This window comes from Cydia fagiglandana, chromosome 2, assembly GCF_963556715.1.
Source record: "Cydia fagiglandana chromosome 2, ilCydFagi1.1, whole genome shotgun sequence".
Taxonomy (NCBI): domain Eukaryota; kingdom Metazoa; phylum Arthropoda; class Insecta; order Lepidoptera; family Tortricidae; genus Cydia; species Cydia fagiglandana.
Genome location: NC_085933.1, coordinates 1126312 through 1148369, shown reverse-complemented (window position 1 = coordinate 1148369; position 22058 = coordinate 1126312). Strand labels below are relative to the sequence as shown.

General features: G+C 37.4%; 3 protein-coding genes across 4 annotated transcripts in view; 2 read left to right on the top strand and 1 right to left on the bottom strand.

Moving 5' to 3' along the window:
* The window catches only part of LOC134672207 (protogenin-like), a 169756-nt gene extending 157126 nt beyond the window's left edge, over positions 1-12630 (top strand). The window contains exons 19-25 of the mRNA XM_063530111.1: positions 79-184; positions 730-878; positions 1889-1997; positions 2435-2531; positions 2870-2930; positions 3453-3536; positions 3617-12630. Of these exons, the coding sequence (XP_063386181.1) occupies positions 79-184; positions 730-878; positions 1889-1997; positions 2435-2531; positions 2870-2930; positions 3453-3536; positions 3617-3910 (900 nt within the window). The 3' untranslated portion in view covers positions 3911-12630. The remainder of the gene's footprint in view (positions 1-78; positions 185-729; positions 879-1888; positions 1998-2434; positions 2532-2869; positions 2931-3452; positions 3537-3616) is intronic.
* Positions 1-22058, top strand: part of LOC134673879 (scavenger receptor class B member 1-like) — a 353882-nt gene that overhangs the window by 180998 nt on the left and 150826 nt on the right. The gene's annotated exons all lie outside the window — the stretch shown is intronic.
* LOC134673618 (uncharacterized) overlaps positions 13324-22058 on the bottom strand; it is a 61787-nt gene continuing 53052 nt past the window's right edge. The window contains exons 6-18 of one of the 2 annotated variants that reach the window (XM_063531618.1): positions 21204-21329; positions 20656-20817; positions 19881-19988; positions 19628-19746; positions 19244-19381; positions 18723-18918; positions 18448-18509; positions 17879-18370; positions 17363-17741; positions 17051-17150; positions 15490-16020; positions 14140-14273; positions 13324-13534 (exon numbers count right to left, since the gene is read on the bottom strand). In XM_063531618.1, the coding sequence (XP_063387688.1) occupies positions 13392-13534; positions 14140-14273; positions 15490-16020; positions 17051-17150; positions 17363-17741; positions 17879-18370; positions 18448-18509; positions 18723-18918; positions 19244-19381; positions 19628-19746; positions 19881-19988; positions 20656-20817; positions 21204-21329 (2690 nt within the window). In that variant the 3' untranslated portion in view covers positions 13324-13391. The remainder of the gene's footprint in view (positions 13535-14139; positions 14274-15489; positions 16021-17050; positions 17151-17362; positions 17742-17878; positions 18371-18447; positions 18510-18722; positions 18919-19243; positions 19382-19627; positions 19747-19880; positions 19989-20655; positions 20818-21203; positions 21330-22058) is intronic. The other variant, XM_063531625.1, reaches the window with a different exon arrangement.

The following is a 22058-nucleotide window of genomic DNA, read 5'->3' as shown; positions in this document are numbered from 1 at the left end:
TGTCATTTCATAAAATGATTAAAATCTACGATCGCCACGACATATTTAGGTATGTGACTAAATATGTATTTTTTACAGTTGACCGGCCTGGATCCGAACTCGGAGACCTACGTGGAGGTGATCAGCAACGAAGGCAAAGCTGGGAGTGACACTCTTACCATCCCACCACAGATCAAGGATCTTGGTAAGTGCACATTTACGTAGTAGTAGTAGTAATCACTTTATTGTACACAACACAGGTTTACATAATATTTACAGAAATAAAGGTACAAAGGCGAGCTTATCCCTGCAAGGGATCTCTTTACGGTGTTAGGACTCGGTGAATTTTGCTATTATTTACACGTGTATCACATCTTAGGGTAATATTCCATTTCCAACAACAGCTGCTCTACTGTCAATTTTACTACGGAAATTTACAATGACAGCGACGCGTTCAGTACCGGTAGTGCAGCTGCGGTTAGAAATGGAATGTTACCATTACTTTGAAATAAGGAAAAATTCTCGCTACTTATTAGTTCGTACCTGCTTAGGGCCTACCGCGAAAACCAAAAACCAAAAGTATTTGTAGATTGGTCTTCAAGACCATAAATACATTCATTAATTAAAATTGATTTTATAGTTTCGATGTTAAGATAGAACATACATACACTGTTAACAAGACTTTCCTCTTGTGAGACCCTATAGATATATAGATTTGTGGTATTCTGACTCATTTAAATAACCTTTCAGATGCCAAGGACCTGTCCTACGTGTACACAAGCAGCGGCATCACAGTGTCGTGGGTCGGCAGCGGCCCCAGAGTTGTCAAGTTCGCGCAGAACATCACACAGCCACTCGAGAAGTGGCGCGTTGTCAACGTCACTGAAAACCATGTTCAGGTAAACACTGCTGTCTATGTGTACCTTGTTATAAATAGTACTTATCACAGTGTTGGCACTGGTCCCAGAGGGGTCATATTCGCGCAGAATATCACGCAGCCCCTCGAGAAGTGGTGTGTTGTCTACGTCACTGAGAACTATGTTCAGGTTAGCTAAAACCTTCGTTATTCTGCCTATATAAGGTGGCTTGCGGCTTATTTATTTATTTTATTTTATTTTATTACAAGGAGATAGAACAGAAGCATGCAAGTGAAGAACAATATGGATAGAATATACGTAACTAGTACAATATAGATTATGCTGTTTCCTTAAACATATCTCACCGAGAACATAAGTGGTATTAAAATGTAAACCTAGTAACATGCAGACACTTAACTATTTTAACTACAACTACTAAAACGACTTTAATTTACAGTTAAACATAATAATTTATATTATGAAAGTTACGATCCATAAAATATCTATCTTACTGTTTACTTACTGTGTTTTTTTTTGTACAATTTTGTGACAGCAGCCTTGAATGAGGCGCGGGAGCATGAGAATAAATCTACATTAGAGAGTAGCTTTATATCCAAGACCACAAGAGAATGAAAGCACAACGATATATAATTTGAAGGCTCAATTATTGAGGAAACCACACATTGCTAGTTAACCGTAAGTAAGGCACAGAGGAAGTACCACCACGATTAATTCCAAACAATTAACGTAAGCACTTTTTTACGAAAGGGCTTACCATCTGACATTCCGACCCAAAAAGGAATCTATGCCCGGCTCGTGAACCTGTCACTTGCGGCCCGAGAGCCGCCTTGGCTATTTTGTATGTAATAGTGACAAACGACATTGTCTCATAAAGTCATAAATATTAACAAAGTACGGCCCGCGTCACCTCCGTTAACTACTATTTGGCCCTTGGCTGCTAAAAGGTTGCCGACCGCTGCCTTATTGCGACTACGTAATCTGTCTAGCTTATTTACCTACTAAGTTCATAATATTGCTGTATTTGTTCACAGCTTGTGGGTCTAGACCTATCACTGCCGACATACGTGACAGTGACAGCGCAGGGCACGGGACAGGTGCTTACTATCCCTCCGGCCCCGGAGCAGCCCTCCATCGCCGTAGGTGAGACACTCTTCGAATAATAACTACCTACAGCTTTTGGACAACACAGGAGCCCCATAATTTGAGCGTCACTGCTAGTTTAAGTTTCCGATTCATACCGCAAAATGGCGGTATCGTCTTGGGTCGTCCCATTCGTTTTTTGTCAAGTTCTTAAATTAGTACTATTCTGCTTTCGTCACGCATTCTACATTGAGAGCCACCGACGATTGTGACGAATGTAGAATGGGTGACGAAAGCAGAATAGGATTAATTCTATATTTAATCTTGTCTCTACATGTCAACATTACAATCTAAAACAAAACGCATATGCACATAATAGACATTAAAAAATTCAAACAAAAGGTTCAAATTAAAAATGTCAAAACTTTATATGGGTTTTACGATGTTAACACTATAGTGTGACCTTGTTTGTAATAATGTGTTAGCTTTTATGACAGGCGTGGGCATCGGGTGCGCGGCGTGCGTGCTGCTGGTGCTGGCGGCGGCCGCGCTGCTGGTGTGGCGGCGGAGGAAAATGGCCGCCTCACCTGTCAGGTAACTCCTCACCACTTTTTTTCACTGCTGGGTGCGGCTGCTGGCCACTGCTGTCGCCGTGTGTGAAGTCACACAAGCGGTTTTTTAATGACAAACTATAAAGTTCACATAGCCAAAGGTTGCAATCTCAAAAAATGCAAAAATCTGCAAAAAATTCTAATCCAGTCATACATTGCATATTAGTTTTAAAAGTACACAAAATATTATACCTACGCGATATATTATTTTTACAAGAAATATTTTTGTTTGTGATCAATGTGATTATATTGTAAATTTACTATTGAATAAAAAAAGGAATAAGTGAACAGTCATTAATTAGAAATTATTTTTAAATGCAGATCGCGACGAAGGACCATGTCCCCTATGGAGGGACACGAAGGAGAGAGCTCGGAAATGAAGGTACGGTGTCCAATTTCTACAAACCACTTGAATAACTTGATATTGATTTGTCATTAGGTATTACTAAATATGTACAGTAAAAAAAACCCTTAAATTATTTTATTTTTAATTTAAACGTTGAGGCAGGTTGATGAGAATGACAATAGACACTGAGGGCCCGATTCGGATTTTGATATAGACATCTATTAGATATATTTTAGACATCACCAAGATACGATAACGATATGTTTAAGATCTAACCTGTCAAAATTGTCATTTGCGCGATTCTGGAGATACTCTTGAACGATTTCCACAGGATACGACTTAGAGATCCAATTCACATCTAATAGATATCTTACTATATCTAAAGTAAAAGTGATATTGGTTGCCCAAATTGCGCTGCAAAAGAGAACTAGTTGATATCTAAACTATAACGTATCTAGAATGGATCTAGTACGTGTCGTCTCTTGTGAATATCTTGAAGTTCAAATACGGCAACGAATGCTCGTAATGTTCCTTAATATTACTTGTTTATTTAAATAGAATATTGGAGGTCGCCTGGCAAACGGCGGCGCCGCTGGAGAGCCGCTCCTCAACGGCCACGTGCACATCACCGAGAACCCCACGGTCAGTATAACAACTAAACAAAATACACAGAATAAGTATCCCTAAATACTCTAAACTCAACAAAAACTTTCCTCCCACAGTCGAAAACCCCAAACGGAAAGATGAAGAAAGGCCGCTACGAGCCGTTCGACGTGTCGCGACACGACGCCGACACGACGCTCGAGACCGTCCTCGAGGCCGACACGTCCGCGTCCTACCTCCTCGACACCTCCCGACGCCCCGACTTCGACACCTCCAGGTCCTCCCGCGATCTGAGCACCAACAACTCCTTCAACAAACTACCTGACGATAATATGAACTCCGAAATCACCCGGAGTTCGGAGTTTACGCTAGACAACAGCAAAATTCAACCCACGCTTCAACCCAACGGTTGAGACCCCCCCTCTCGCCCCCACTCCCGAATTACACAGGGATAGGCGATCCCTCGCAGGCCTCCGGGCCGCTAGTTACTGGAGACTGTTTAGGACGGCGCGAGGATAGCTTGGCGTGTTTTGTTCCTAATAGACTTTATTTTTAACGACGTAAGGCTGATTTTTGATAACAAGTACGAGTACAAAGTATAATTTATCGGTTCTTTCAAGCGCGGAGCCATCCTCGCGCACTTTGTTACGCTGTATATATAACTATAGCCCGTTTTGGCGTGTATATAGAGTTATTAAATCGGCCTGAGATTATTTGGAAACAGCGTGGAGACAATAATATGGCCGTGGCGCCCGCTATGCGTATGTCTAGAAATACAGTGCCTCTGACACCGGACTTCCTGTCTAATAGCCTAGTTTCACCGTTAGTGCAACGTAATCGTACAAAATATAGACCAAAATGAAATCCAAACACCCATTATAGTACCTAAATTCACGTGTACATAACATTTAAAGTATTTATCGATGTTAAATGACGGTTATATTGTGTTTTCTGACTTTCATAGACAGTTCTTAGACAAAGCCTGAGAAGCTATAAGTTACCTTCACAATTTGCATTCCAATTCCATTGATTATATTATATACCTACCTACTGTACGCCTCAGATTGTACACATACATACTACGTACCTTATAGATATGCTGCTTCAACTGACAGAGATTAAAGACAACAAAATGACGTACGGCTAAATACAATGGGGTTAGAAATTGTCAAAGGGTTTTATAGATGCCGCTAGCATACGTTTAATCTGTCTCTAGTTTTGTTTTATGAGCTTAAACAGCTAGCATCCGAGCCATAAAATAAAAAAAAGAAGGAACTAGTGACACAATTCGTAGGATTGACAGGTATATACCTATATACCTATCCTGGCGCTATTTGTAAAATACTTTGAATGCCAACCCCAATGAACATCTGTCCGTGGGACATTGGCCTCCGAATATCTGTCTGTAGCGCAGCAATTTTCCAACGCACATATAAATATAAATATAATCATGTTACACACTTATTTTGTTTCTTCGTTACATGCGCTTAGATTTCAGGATTTTGATATAGAACTAGAAGATAGCCCCGTATTTCGTAGAAGGGAAACTATACAGAATATGTAGGTAATAAGAATTGTACACAGAAATGACAGGGACTAACATCCTCCGTATTTATTTCCGCAGTTGTTAATATAATAATAATAACTTCGACACTGAGATATTTAGAAATATGACAGAGCCCAAAGGCGAAGGTCATACTTTCAGTTCGCTAACGTTAATTATTCCCGTTAATTATTATTATATAAGTTTATTTATTCTATTTTAATTTGTTTAGATTTTATTATGCCTACTGTGTAGGTACCTACTAGCGCATGTAACGAAGAGACCTGTTACTTTACACTATTACAATAAAAAGTTATTCAAACTAGGATACTTAAAAACCTAAGAGAAAACAAGTAGATAGTATAAAAATATATAAATAATAAATAATTTATTGCAACGAACTAACTGATATGAAATGGTATTAAATTCTAGTATACACGTTATTGAATTCAAAGTTATTCCGAGTTAGACGCACGTACGCTGTTTTTCAAAGTTATTCCGAGTTAGACGCACGTACGCTGTTTTTCAAAGTTATTCCGAGTTAGACGCACGTACGCTGTTTTTCAAAGTTATTCCGAGTTAGACGCACGTACGCTGTTTTTCAAAGTTATTCCGAGTTAGACGCACGTACGCTGTTTTTCAAAGTTATTCCGAGTTAGACGCACGTACGCTGTTTTTCAAAGTTATTCCGAGTTAGACGCACGTACGCTGTTTTTCCCATGTTTGCGGTAATTTTTGTTAACTCTGTTGAAACTAAAATGTTTTCGGTGTTCAGAAATATTCTTTTGACAAATTTGCGATTTTTTTTTTAAAAACAACGGTCACCCAATACATCATGAACATTATCTACGTACCATGACGCTCCGCGATTTGCTGCGCCATTTAGCGTTCTAGCTAAATTGGTTGTTTAATAATTACGCTATAGAATTTCCAATTTAGCAAGAACCCTAAATGGCATAAGTAACAATCCTAGAGTCTGTGCGAAAAGAAAAGAGTCTTGGAATATAATGAAAGCAATACATTCTACTACTCTACCCGCACAGACTACTACTAATGAATCGGCGCTCGCTTTATTTTCGAAAAGAGCGTCCTCCCGTCTTAAAGGCCGGTAATGTACTTGCAGCCTTGGTGTTGCAGTTGTCCATGGCTGACGGTAATTGCTTACCATCAAGTAATTCGTCTGTGCGTGTGCTTCTTACATGTCATTGCAGATGCAGTTCATAATTGTATTCCATCGTATTTTCTCGGAAACGTTCGTATTTCTCATGCTATTTCAGTCAATCTCATTACTTTTTGTACCGAGACTGACTGAAATGGCAAGACACGTTCGTACGTTTCCGTGAAAATACGATGGAAAATAATTATGCCCTACATCTGTATAATGCTCAGTCAAAACTGTGTTTAATTGTTTAGTCAACCATGTATTAGAATATTTCTGAACACCTGGCTGCTCGACGACGAAGTTCATTGTTTATTCCATATCACAATTATATCTACCTCATTTTCTTCGTTATAAGATTATTTTAAAATTTATACGTAATATTAAATTAAGTTTACTGTAATTACCCATCGACCCCGTAGATATGCCGAAAGGTATTTACTGGTTAGCTAGTTTATTTATTTATTAATAATAGTAAGTTTTGCTAATGATTTTTCTAACAAGCTATTTTTTTTACCATAATTACAATATAATGCCTTTAAAGTTTATTTGAAACACAAAAAATAGTTACTACCAATTTGGCTTATGAGATTTTTTGGCAATTAATTATTAAAACTAGTTTGGCGGTCTATTAAAATTACATAGGTATATGTATGTATTTCTTGTATTAAGTGGTTTTGGTACGAAATTTATTATTAAACGCCTATTGAGTTTGCTTTTCTAATTATATGTATTCAAGTTTATTATAAGAAAAAATAATTAAACAGGTCTATAGTTATTGATTTATGTTGCATAGACAACGTATCAATAGTATGACTACATGGTTTAGTAAAAGCACCTAGGTACAATTTATATTAATTGTAAAAAATAAGCTGTTTGTGTTTTCTAAAGTATAATTTATTTAGTAATAAATGACAAACAGCTTTTTGGAGACAAAGTGGTACAAAGCAGATGAGGATATTAAAATAAATAGTATTAACCGCCTCCGTGTTATTTTGTCATTTTACGTATGTGGAAGAACTTTCAGCAATAATAAAATTTAACATACAAATAAGACACTGACTTTTTAAAGCACAAACAGCTATGTAAATATATTTAAAATGAAGTATAAAACTCAGTTTAAATTAAAAAAAAAACGCCGACTATGTACCTGAAATTTCAATTACTCTAAGTTAACTAGGCTTAGGCGTAGTGTTAGGTCTTTTAAAAATCTAGGATTTTATCTTCGACGCTAGGTTTTTTAACAGGGTCTAAATTTAAATTCTGGAAAAGGCTCGACGGGTAAGCTGGGATTTTGGATATAGTATTGATTTTGCGTGCAAGAATTCTGCTGTTGTCTTTATGTTTAACATTTTACTTGTGTGTTAACTCCATCTTGTACAATTTGTCTGTAATATGACACAACATATTGACGTTGATAATAGAAAACTTTACCTACACTTCGCAGGAACCCTGATGGACTCTGCATAAACTTGATCTACCAACCAACATTACGGAAAAAAACATCCCATAATGTTGTCCCATTCCGTAATGTTGGTTATTTATTAACCAACATTACGGAAAAAAATATCTGTATTGATATTTTATGCTTAATATTTAGCATAATAATATGTTTTTTTTTTCTAGTGCTATCAGGAAATTTGCGAAGTATGACTTTAGTATGAGTTATGTTCGGCCAAATTTAGCAACAAGTCAGCTACATTGTATGACGATCTGTTAAACATATCTTTTTAGTCTCAGATGCTACCGAACTAGTACTAAATAAGTGGAGCTAAAAACATGAATGCTTTCAAACAGATTGAGCGCTATACCTTACTTTTACGAAATAATTTGTAAAATAGAGTTTTAGTGATACGTTTTAAGCTAATATACATTTTGTAGCTATTACGCAAGTTCACTCGAGGTTGTGTTACATATTTATTTCTGACCATTTTATTTGTTTTTAATATTTATGAACTTATCACTGTTAAGTTTTTATTTGTATTATTATCAACCAGGAACCAAAATGAATTTCTTATCGTATTACGGCTACCTGAGTACTGTACAACGTTTTTAGTATTCCCATAGTTTAAGATATACCTACTTTTACATTTTCATTTAATGAATAGGACAGCTAATACTAGTAGTTGAAATAGATCTATAGTCAGAGCAAAATATTAATACAAGGCAGTAGTGGGCCATCATTTCAAGTTGTACACTACACTTTTTTATTTAGACTTTTTTATGTTTTTTCTACTCACATTCACGAGCTCATTCGATTCTAATAGGAGAAAAAAGTGTTCCAAGACTTTTATTTCCACTCCGTTACTAATTTTCATAATCTTTGTATGGCGGTAACGGAATGAAAGAAACGAAACACGGTTTCCAAAAAAATTTTTGGGTCTTTTTTTTCTCCTATTAGGATCTAAAGAACTCATGATTCTGAGCGTAAATAACATTAAAAAAATCCTATATTTGAAAAAAGAGATAGTGTACAACCTTGAAAAATCTTACCCTAGTATTCTCTCTCACAACTTTATATTTTATATATTTATTTCAAGTGAAGAATGCCTTAAAAATCGAATAAAATTGTATTAACTTACTTTTACTACTCTGTCTTGTTTTATAAATTTCTTGTTTACTTTTACTACCAGTAGTTTAGTCGTTTAAGGTATTTAAGTAATATCTGTAATATTTACGATACAAATAGCAATTAGTAGGTATTCATCAGGTTAATATCTTGACTAGTATACTTTCATGGGTATAACAATCATATAGATAACACAAGTTGTATCTTAGAAACTAGGCCGTCATAAGTTTTATGTTTTTATTTTTTATGTCAATTTGTGCGCATAATTGCACTTGCCTTAAATGCACTAAGTATTCATTTGTAAACCTACCACTGATACCTAAAAATTAATTTTGCGCCGTTGGGTGAAGGATATAGGTATTTTATATGCTTAATTTGGCGATTTGACTAAACCATGAAAGTATACTAAAAATAAATATTTCACATATAAAAATGTTATATTTCATTCTCTTTTAAGAAATTCAAAACACACTTTTTTAATTTCTGAAACTGATTATTTTGACCATCGGCTTGTCCGTCCTTTCGAAAGTAATATAAAATTAAGCCTGAATTTGTGCCTCTGATTATTCTGCATATTTTTTAACGTAAATAGTAAAGTATTTTACACTTTTATACAATTTTTAACCATCATAACTAAAACGGGTATTTATTTTACAAACCATTCCATGTAATCTACCATTTGATTTGTTCAAAGTAGGTCGATATCGGTAGATGGCGTTGTTAACAATTATTGTGACTATTTAAGGTGATTATTCTACAATTTGATTTTGTATGTTTTTGGATACATGCACAAAAGGTTACAAGTTACAAACCATAAAAACTGTTAATACGATTTGAACTCTGTCAAAAAAACAAAAGTCATTAATTTAAATGACAAACTTAAGAGGATGGATCCTTTTCCACAAATTTAGTTCTAATATAGTCTAAAAACATGTTAAACAGTCGTAGTTATTCTACCAATTAAGGCCTACGATAAGTACACTATTTTATCCTACATTCCATTATCTGCAATAGTTTCACCATGCATATTAATTTATTGTAAATACAATAATTTATTATTTTGTTAACAGTTTATGTTTGCCTTCATATATTTTAAATAACCGCAGAGCAATATTGTAGAGATACTAAAGTATCTTGCGCGTACAATTAGGTTAGTATGAATTTTGATGTTAACTGTTCTGGAGTTAAACTGGCACTTTAAATATTTTGGTTACGGCTTGGCTTTGTAATCGTAACAGGCACAGGGATATTGTTTTTTCTTAACCAGTGCATAAAACTGAACCACCAATTACGCTATGTCTGCAGCGACTTAGCAGTGGCAAAGTTTGGCCGTACCATATTTGACGTGACGCACGAGTTAGCGTAGACGTACCTAATTTACTATAAGATTAATTTTATTTAAAGTACCTACACTTTATATTTTTTTAAGATTTAGATTTTTTTGTGTTATTTTTACTTGGAATCACGAGCTTCTTTGTTCCTAACAGATGAATGAATTCCAAAAATGTCATACGTTCGCGTTCCTTCCATTACGAAACCGTCATAATAAAGTGTATAAAAATTGGTCACGAAATGGAAATAAAAATCTTGGGACACTCTTTTTTCCTATCAGGATTAGTAGAAATAAAATATAAAAATCCAAATAAAAAAGTGAAGTGTACAACTTTAAATAAACTGACTTATTTTGGGTGCAGACTTAGCGTAGACAGCATCTAGTATTAGTAAAACCTTTATTAGTACATATTTGACAGATTGATGCTTTTCCCGAGTCGTTACCACGTAAAACGTTAGCGTAAAGCCTTCGAGCGATATTTTTGCACGACGCATCGAACACGACTCGTGTTTCGGTGAACATGTACTTAGACTACAGCGTCCATTATATTATAACGTTAGGCGCGGAAACTGTATGGCGTTTTCAATTTGATATTTGAGCTGTAAAGGTCGACTTATATTTACAGACATTTAGCGTGCCAGATACTAGTCGTGGCAGGCGAAATAAAATTCTTGTATACACTGTCTATTAACTTATTCAGAATCATATCTATCGTTACACGGCCGTGCAGACGCCGACAGATAAATGTATAGCACAACATTCAATGTTTGTAAATATAAATGGACCCTAAATCCTATTTTACTTTGTTTTATTAGGCTTGGAAACGGAGTTGTTGATGGTTTTGCAATGGTTTATTTTTGATTAGTAAATATTATTTTCCATTTATTTTAAGCTTTGTTTAAGTAAAATTGAAATTCAGTCTTCAAGTTACCGTCTTTATATTATTTTCAGTTGTATCATGCCTTTGCAAATAATTATTAAGATTTGTAATTTTGGTCAACAATAAATTATTGCATTACCCTTAACCAGGAGTGGGTAATATAAATTGTTGTGTAAATTAAGAAATAATTATACAGTATAACGAAGTGGTGGCTCAACTGTAAGTTTAGGTAACTCGCCTGTAAAGTTTATTTTGATTTGAAATTTTATACAGAAGTTACCCCTTGATATTACTAAAATAGTCGCCAACGATGTTAAAACTGACTATTACAGTACCACTTTATTTAACCACTTTGAAATCGTTTATAAAGTAAAATAAAATTATATAATGATAAACAGTACCTACTAATTAAATAATTTTGTTAAATAACGTAATGTTAAGCTTGTTTCCAGAACCAGGACTGTTGAACTACTAAACGTCTAAAGTAACGAAAATGTTATATGGCATTGATGTTATAAATAATGTATGTTGCAATATTCATCTCGAACTAATGTAAGGGAACTGTGTTGGGGGCTCCGGGAATCTAAAATAAAACAACTAAAAATCATGCTAACATTAATAAAAGAATGTCCACTTGACCGTCCGACGATAGCATAGTATCCGAAACCAATATGCTCTTAACCGTCCGCGGGAACCTTACTATCCAAAGGGGTGGAAGAAAGATTTGATTTCAGAGCTATCTAACGGAATATTTCGGCATTATTTACTGATTCTCTTGATGCCAGATGACAGAAAGTTGTGAATGCGCAGCGCGGGGCGTGCGTCGCTAAAAAAACCCGGACGGTTGACAGGAAAACAGTCTCGCGGGCCGGACGGTCTAGTGGCTAAAAAGATATGCGATATATGATAATCGATTCTCAAAAAACTTGGCCGTGTTAGAGCCATCGTGCCCTACACCTAATACGTTTGATATAAATTACCTATATTGATATACAGGGTCTCCCACGGCTATGCCTTTCTTTTCTCGTGCGGCGGGTTCGATTCCCGGTTCAACCATGTAATTATTTAAAAATCTATGAATGCAGTTTAAATTGTTTTTTAAATTAAAATAATGTCTTCTTTCAGTAAAATGTTCCATCCACAATATTTAGGGTACTTTCCCTCCATGTGGCATAGCCGTGGGACGCCCTGTATAAGATTTTTTTGTCTCGTTATTTCTTGCATTTATTTTTTTGTAAGTATATTTGACAAATGCAAATGGTAATAAAGGTTCAATTTTCGCGTTTTAAACCTGTTGTTTTGAAAGCTAGTGGCCGTTATAGACTTCAATAAGTACCTAAATTTCAATATTATCCAACATAGGCAATACATATAGATCCCTGCGTCCCACAATACAAAAGTTAGTATTGTAAATTAAAATTATAATTAAATCTACCTCAACCAAATTACCCTTTAATGTTGTTTGTAAGTGTTCTTTTGAGTCTTATTACTAATGAATTGTAGTGTTTTTCACATGGCTCGTTTCATTATAATGATATTATTTCCTACCTTTTGATACGGTAACTATTGTTACCGAAGTATTGAATGGTTGACGGAGTGTTACAGCGTATTGTCATGATTGAAGCGATATTAAATTTTAAATAAATAAATGCCTTTTTATTTCAGTCCCACCACAGTCAATATCCATAACATTCGTTTATAGTAGGTACTAATTTGAAGAAAATAAGATTTACAGTACGTATGGTCCTATTTTCCCGCACTAGTGCGAAAAAAATACTACTTTTCGTGCGAATGTCAAATTTTAAAGGGCCATATGTACTGTAAAACGTTGTACGATACACGTGCGAATAAGTAATTCGCAACTCGTGTCGGTTTAAAACTCTTACTTCGGTCGTGTTTTAATTTATCGCCACTCATTTCGAATTTCCTCTTTTTCGCACTTTTATCGTAAATAACTATTTTGTTTTGCATTTGTAAGCTGGTCAAGAGAAAACGAATGAAACAAAAGTTTATAATAAATATTTTATTGTGGATTTAATGTTATTTTTAAAGTAAACGAGTAATCTACTCCATCCAGGGGTCATCAAATTTCCTTTACCTCATGAGGTCAATTCAATTTTAAGAATTTGTTATGGTTTTGATACGACAATGACGATCGTCTTGGTAAGTAGTTGGTTCGTATCTCACGGACGACTTTTACTTCATTACGCATGCACCGCGCGTAAGGTCTTCAAGACCTCGACAAAAGTTTTAATTTGGCTCCCGGCCTTTGCCCGATTCCTTTTCGCGGGCCGGATTGTATGATATTTAGCTCTAACGTTTAAATACGCCTTTCTGAGTGCCTAAAGCAGTTGAACCGTCGTAGGAGACCACGAAGAGCCTAGCCAAGATGACAATCGTAGAATGTTGTTCAGTGTTTGTTGGGCAGATGCACTAGTAAGCTCTGTCGGCAGAGCCGCGACACGGCGCCTTCGTCGCGGTCCTTGCGGCGCAGGCGGGCCGCTAGCCGCGCGAGGCTGAACCGGGAGCGAGTGCGCCTCTCGCCGCGCCCTCCTGGCAGCAAAACGAAATACCAAGATCAAGTCTTATGTCTTCTCAGACATAGCACTAGAGATTTGTGGAGAAATTGGGGGGAGGCCTTTGGCCAGCATTGGGACAGGCTCCAAATAATAATAAGTCTTAGTTACCGGTATATCTTGAGTCTTCATCATCAAGATTTTCACTAACAGCATGTATCATCATCGACTTTAAATATTGTTTTATTACGATTAACGTATCTTATTAACGTTGTGGTAGAATGAAATTAATGAATGCTGACACCCCAAAATCACGGCGGCGAAGGTAGGTAGTTGAGAGGGTACCTAGGAATGCTATAAAACTTATTACTTTTAGGTTGCTTCTTGAATGCTGGCACGGATTTAATTTTTCTTGAAAGCTGGCACGGACTGAGAAATTTGACAGTTCAATACAAATCTTGCGCCAGTTCTTATTACTCTTATGAATCTACCTACAACACCAAAATATTCTTAGCGCCTTGCGCGAATACATGAGACAACTTTCTTTCTTGACGTTTTTAGCGCCCAAAAGGCTAGTGTTAAAGACAAACTACAAGAAACCTCATCTTGTTTCTCACACAGAAGAAAAATGTGGGTGCTCACCTTCTGCGACCCGTTGCCAGGACTCAGGGTCCACGTTGACCATGCCTGTTGAAGCACTCCGGCCTAGTGCGGACTCCTGTGGGCCTGAGGACTGGGACTCTGTCACGTCACTCTCGCAGCTGATGCGGCTGGACCTGACAAATATAGGATAGATTCCTTAAAACTTGCATATCTTTGTACACACTTTTAACAAAACAATTGTTCACTTTATGGCATGAGTGTGTGTGTGCTGGTAGAAGGTTATGTGTAGAGGGCGGAGTACCGGTGGCAAATTTCACACTAAATGTATGGAGTCGCCTAAGTATTCTTATGATTAAATAAATAACGAATAAATGATTAATTTTGCATAATGATTTTTAGGAACTTATAGAAATTATCTTACGAGCATACAAATATAATGTAATATGTTGTTAATATCTATAATACATAATAATATGTTTTCTTATCAAAACATTATCATTAGGTACTAAATACTAGACTAAGTTATACCTGCCAAACGATATATTATTTTCAGGACCATTCAATTACAATTGAGGACTGGAATTATGTGTTCGAGATCCTTCTCACAATCTACACTTAAGTGCGTATCCATGTTATAAAATGACTGGACTATGGCCACATGTTCCTGGTTTTTCGGAGTGAATCGGTTTCTTAATTTATTGAAGATCCATTTATGAGTGGAAAACGATCGATCTACATCTACTGATGTCATGGTTGCATGTTTGAGGACTTGTTTATAATTTTCCATTGTAATCATATTCCTTAATTCGTCAGCATCTGCGTTTCTATCTAGAACCAATTCGAGTTTATTTCGCACGGTTTCACTTCCTTGGAGGCTTAAAATAGTCCTAACTATATCTATTACCAGAAAACTTTCTTCTATCGGAATTTTAGTGCATAGTGTTAAGTACTTACTTCCAATTTACGAGTAGGTACCATACTAAGTACATTAGGTAAATGAATAATTTTATTATTCAAGCCTAAAATAATAATTATAAAAACGACTCCATACCTTTTGTGTGAAATTTGCCACCGGTACTCCGCCCTCTAGTTATGTGAAAGAAAAAAATTCGAAAAATTAAAACACATTCTGGCTGCAATGTTTTACGCAACCACAACACGTCAGGACACCGCCGAAATTTGGCTTTCTTCGGCAAAAACTCTCTACATGTTTGCTTTTTGTAAACATTTGGCGACACGTATTTAATAGCATATGATATGAGCACTACCATCAACGCTTTTAATAAGCCATTAATGGTTTATGCTTTTGCAATAATTTTTCCGAATGAACAATGAACAGTGTGGCCAAGTTACGTTAAAATTTCCAACGAACAATTAGAAGAATCTCACCTATCTCCAGGCCTAAGATCACTAGCCGAGCTCGTCCCCTCCCGCCTCATCGGAACAGGAGACGAAAGGAACCTCTCCCTCGCAGCTCGTATCCTCGCTGCCCTCTCCGACAGCTGACTAGCTTCAATCTCCATGGCCACTGACTCCACAGTCGATATAGATCTCGCAAACAGCTCAGGATTTTCTTTCACTATTTTAGTTATGCTTGGAAATTCAGACATCTGTCTTAAAAGCGTAGTCTCGACAATTGGATTAGGTTTTTCAGGTACATTAATAACATCTGGTACAATAGTGTCTGTGCTTGCGTTGCATTTAATAGTCTCTTGGCTGTCTTCCATTTCTTTCTGCAATGGGGTTTCTGGTATAGGTGGTTCGGGGTGTAGAGCGTTGGCACTCCGGGATTTGAGGACGCCATCTAGGCCGGGTGGCTGGACGGGTGTAAGTCGTTTTTCTGCTGAAGTTTGGTCTCTTCTGGATAGTTGACAGGCGCTCGCCGACTTTTGAACTTCCCTCTCGAGGAATGGGTTATTTCTGTAAAGTAAATTAAAATAGTTATTTACGATACAAGTGCGAAAAAGAGCAAATTCGAAACGAGTGGCGATAAATTAAAACACGACCAAAGGGAGTGTTTTAAATCGACACGAGATGCGAATTACCCATTCGCACGTGTATCGTACAACGTTTTACAGTACATATGGCCCTTTAAACTTTTGACATACGCACGAAAAGTGCTATTTTACGCACTAGTGCGGGAAAATAGGACCATATGTACTGTAAATACTTTTTTAATATTTTCAAGTGTTAGAAAAGTTTTTAAGAGCTTTGGTAGCACTGTTCGTAGAGCAATAACGTGTCAGTGCTTGAGAGCCTTCAGTATATGTAAAACACTGATTTAAACTTTCACGATTATTTAACATTATGAAACTACACAACGGGACTTAATCGCGTATTTAAGTTTTAAGATTTACCTCCGACGTTTCGAGGACGGCGTTGTCCCCGTGGTCTCGGAGAAGACTGGCTTAATACGACTAACTAAATATAGGTTCCGGAACCTATATTTAATGGCTCACGATCGTGCGCCTGGTACCATATCTACCTCAATTTACTTGCATCTATGTGGCCGCGCGAGTTTTTCGAACTACCCGCACTTGGTCTTGTTTATCAGTTTGAACGTTTTGCGCACTAGGGATGTCACTCTGTCGACACACAACACTAACGATATTCGATTTATCGACTGTCGATATTCTTTTCCGCTTACATTTACTAATGACTGGATTACATGTGGATGAGATCTTAAAACCCTCGTCCCGATTAAAATTGCAATGTTTTTTGATTTCGCACTTTTCTACTGTAGAAATGGCGATCTGTGGAACTTAAATACGCGATTAAGTCCCGTTGTGTAGTTTCATAATGTTCAGTATATGTATCTCGCAAGTGGTGATGGCTTAAATATTTCATGTTTTCTTTGTTACTTCTTGGACGTTCTTAATCCTAAACTACCTAATCAGTCTATCTATTTATCCGTTTGTTTGTTTCGTCCGTATCCTGACTATATGGTTACCTGATATTAACCCCAACGGGCATGTCGGGAGGGCGTCGTCTCTCTAAAGCAGGGGAGCGCCAGGCCGGTGATGAAGCACCACTGCTGGGAGGCGTATGACCTGGTAACAATTAAATTATTATCAAATAGCCAATGAATTAAAAAAAAATGTTGGGTTTTCTAAGAATGCTATGGGCACTATGCTGTAGTTTTTTTTAGTTTGACACTGTTCCAGATGAAGGTACCACACCAAAAATCATTCCAAGCGTTAACAGAACTATTAATATATACTAGCGTTTACAAATGACATTTTAGTAGAAGGCTCCAGTTTACCTTCCTCACTGATCTTCATATTGTAACGCTGAATCATAATCCTTATTGACGGGGCAGTTTCCTTAGGCTGTGGTTTCCTCTGTGATGACGGTGACGTCGGCAGAGGCGGTCTTGTCGTTGGCCTCTGTTCCTCTTGAAGATCCCCAGAACTCTTCGAACGAGAGTACTCCTGCTTCGCCTTTCTTTCAGCCTTTTTAGTGTGTCTGACTTGCTCTGAGGGTCTGACATCATCAAGATCCTCAACGTCGACTGGGATGACAGCTCTGGGGACAGATTCGCCACTTCGGACGACGGGGGAGAATATTTTGCGGGTTGTTTTCACTATGACTTCTGGTGAACCCTCCCGGGGTCCAGGAGCTTTCAGTTTGAGAACGAAGACCTTGGGAATAAATGAGTGTGGTTAGTTTTATCAGCACATGCTTGTTCATATAGTTGAAGCATTCAATGATTGAATAAGCAAAGAACAAAAATAGTTTTAGAGGAAAATTGGCCATAGTTTAATAACAAAAGAGCTACCTCTCCTTCGGAATCCGAATGTAATGATGTTGGCGGAGTTCTAGGCCTCTCCGAAGCCCGTCGAGGCCTCTTTCTTCTCCTTGGAATCTCCACAGTTACCGTGTCCACATCCTGCTCGGTGTCACTCTCTGAAGGCTTTGATTGCTCTCTTTCCAATCTTGCTCGTGACTTAGATTTCTTTTTCCCATTACTTTTGTTATCATCTTTCTTTTTGTCTTCTTTTAGATCTTCGATGTCTTCTTTACTCTTTGTTTTTTCTCTAACTTCAGATTGTTTAATAGTTTTTGAAGGATTGTATACTTTAACTACTTCTTCCCTGACTGTGGCTGGCTCATAATGTGTGTCAGGTTCAACTTCTTCTGTTTCTTCAGTAAACCGACTTGAACTGCCCCTTTCTATTTCTTCTATGGTTTTTCTGATAAACTTTGCATCTTCCTCTATGCTTGGTTGTCTCGCCATTTTTCTTCTGTTTGTCTTTTCTGAAGGTTTTGACTGTAACAAGTTAAATATTAATTGTTTGGTAAACAAAATTGAATTAGTTGTTAAGGCAATTAGATGTGGTTTGTCACCTGTTCACGAGTGCTCTTGGGTCTAGCGCCAGTCTGTCCATTTGCTTTCACTGTGCGAGATCCTAAAATGTAGATATATACAATTATAATCTAGTCTATTACGACTATATTCTAGGATAGTGATAGTGAGTGGATCTCCGATCTATCTCAAAAATATGTTTCAAATTAAATCAGAACAATATGGTTAGTATTATGAAAACAACCAGAAAAACACGAAGTGTGAAGTTTACATTTAATAATGATGACTATTGAATGCATAAAGGCTAGTGCCTTACCTTCGTTAGGCTGTGTGACTGCAGCACTACTAGTTTCACACAACAATCTTGCTTCAGCAAGTCCATAGCTATACACCGGCTGCTGCGGTGCGGGACGCGGGGAGACGGCCACTAGAGGAGCTGCTGTGCAGACCTCTTCGGCTTCTACTTCTACTAGGACTGCGCCACGGGCCGGTGGGTCTTCGTCGTCCACTAGCTGTAAACAAAGTTTCATAAGTCTTTGTAAAGTTGTCAAAGAATGCTTTTAGCGCTGACTGTAGTTTGAAGTCATCTTTCACCCATATTTACAAATTCAAACGAATCTATCTCTAAAGAAGTATTGTTTTATCACAATTGCTAGCTTCGTTCTTATGAACAGAACCACGAGATCGATTTTGATCGATTTTCTTTTATTTCTTTTCAATTACGACAAAATAAATTGAGTTCTCTCTTACCTTAATAAGTAGGCATTATGATTTTCCTCACTGCCTCATTTTGATCTAACGTAGCGTAGAGAGTTATGTGTGTATTTTTATCCTTACCAAATGCTCTCTCTCGTATTCCGACTCGAAGTCATCAGCGTCATTAACGCTGAGACTAGAAGCGTGGAGGTGCCCAGATGCCATAGATGGCGCGACGCTGCCATCTGACTGTGTTCTTGTTAGTTGTGCTGGTGCCGCCTGGGCATAATCAAAACAATGTATAAATTACAATAGGTAAAGGCTAGGTAGGATATTTAGGGAAATTCTACAAATAGGTAGTGCTTTTCAAATACGTTTTATCGAGTCAACCAAAATAATGAAAGTTGGTATCTTTTGAAATAAGACTCCCGTAAATTAAGGCCAGTCCTGTTGGATTGAGGAAAAAGTCTCATTCAAGTCTAAATAGTCATTAAAACGACACAAGTTTTTCTAAATGTAAATTACCCTTGCCGCTTTGCTGCGTGCCCGGGCGGCACGTAACAGCGCCGATGTGGACGCTTCGGGAGCAATCCCTCGTGACTTCTCCCACTCGTGGAGTTTACGTGTGAAAGAGCGAGAAATGCCTGGAACGAAAGACATTGGTTAGGTTTAGGGGTCCCGTGAAGCAAGCAAAAGTCAAGACTTAATTTTTCTGGTAACTCGACACAAGGTTTACAAATACAATTAAATCCGCCGTCAGCAATCAAAGACAATATACCTTGGAACTTGAAGAGACCTGTCGACGTCTGCACCAGAACTTGATCCGGCTTGCTCTGCTCTCCCCACGACGGCACAGAGTTCGTCTCTTTCATACGGTTCCATGCATCTGAAAGGGTACAATTTGGATAGTAAGTTCCCAAATTTGCAAGGTTTTCCATTCCATGTTCCATTACATTATCAACAAGTAAAACGTTTGAAGAACTTGACCCCCCCTAGGTTTTTCTCACAAAAACCCTTTTACAGTACATATGGTCCTATTTTCCCGCACTAGTGCGTAAAATAGCACTTTTCGTGCGATGTTAAAAGTTTAAAGGGCCATACCATATGTACTGTAAAACGTTGTACGATACACGTGCGAATAGGTAATCCGCAACTCGTGTCGATTTAAAACACTCCCTTCGGTCGTGTTTTAATTTATCGCCACTCGTTTCGAATTTCCTCTTTTTCGCACTTGTATCGTAAATAACTATTCTGGTTCAAAGTCATTTTAAGCACACTTTAGGTACGTATGAGTCGTATGACTAACAAATTAATACCGACCGATTAAAACACTTCGTTCACGAAAATTCTCGGGCGTACTTTCTATAAAAATACCTCTCACATAATTGTATGAAATTTTTTTCGGCTGTAAATAGTTAGGACGGGTTGCATCAAGCGCAATTAACGAACTGACGTAATAGGTAACTATGACGGAGGTCGTAGCTGTTATTCCGTAGATATAAGTCAAACTTTTTAAAAAAGTGCCAAAATTTTTACGAACTCGTAATACCTACCCCACTTTTTCAAGAAGTCCTCGCTCAGATCCTTACGCTCCGGCACGAAGGGCGGTGGTTGCATTCCCTTCAGCATCTGCCATTCATCTAGCTTCTTCTGGAAGTCTGCTGACAGCTGTTCCCTGGTCGGGACAGGGCGGGCGGGGCCTTTTGTGACTGCTTCTATATAAAAGAGGCAAAAATTAATATTTTGATCTGAATCACTTTAGATTAATCTTGGTCATTGATATAATTTAGTAGGCGTATCATGAACCCTCTAACCATGAGATTCTGAATGATACACATTTATATTTATTTATAAATGAGAATTTGATATTTTATGTCAACTGTATAGTACTTTAGATACCTATCGTTGACGTCCACGACCGATGTATGTTTGACCGTCACGATAAATGCGTCCTAGTTAAATGATGATGCAGTAACAGCATATAGTGTCATCCTCTTCCACGGTAATGAGACAAATGCTTTCGCGGTATGTATGGTCATGGACGTGGACGTATATTAGAAGAAAACTTGTTTTTTTTTTAATTTTCATATGAAGACGTTACCGCTGTTGAGTTTCCCCCTGCGGTCGGAGAATTCTCGTCCCAATCGGGTCTGCAGCGCGGCATAATCTCGAGCAATCTCATCTCTGAAGCCACTAGCCTCGCACCCGCTGCTCAAGCCTTCAGTTTCTGAAACAACAACATTTTTATATGAGTAATTTTCCTTTGGAAATAAAGGACTAAACGTTAAGTGGACGAGCCACCTAAAGCTACCTGTATCAATGGAGAAGAGCAGTAAAAGGTAAGTTAACTTTGTAGGGAATCCTACGTTTTTCTCAGACAAAAAACTATCTGTATGACTTTAATCCACAGACTTTTAACTATAAGGTTTATCGGAACTCAGCAGGGATCTTTTTCTTCAAGACTCATTTTTAGGGTTCCGTAGTCGACTAGGAACCCTTATAGTTTCGCCAAGTCCGTCTGTCTGTCCGAGGCTTTGCTCCGTGATCCTTAGTGCTAGAAAGCTGCAATTTGGCATGGATATAACACAATACATAAATCCGATAAAATCGTATGTACAATAAAATCTAATAAAACAATATTTTACGGTATCTCCCTTACACGTAAAGTGGGGGGTGTATTTTGCCCATAGATTAGTATATAGAGTCTGGCTAGCCAAAATTTGTTGACAGATATTTCGTTGTTGTATCACCAATTGTCTATGATTTAAAAAAAAGCTAAAAGTTAGTTGACAATTTATGTCATTCATTCAAATTATTTGCGGTTTATAAGGGGTTTCTTTTAAATAATATTAATAATTTCTATACTGAGTGAGGTTCGCAAACTATTATTCAAGCTCGTAAATAATTACGACAATGTGCGAAGTCGACGTGTAGCGTTGTATAACGAAAAACTGCA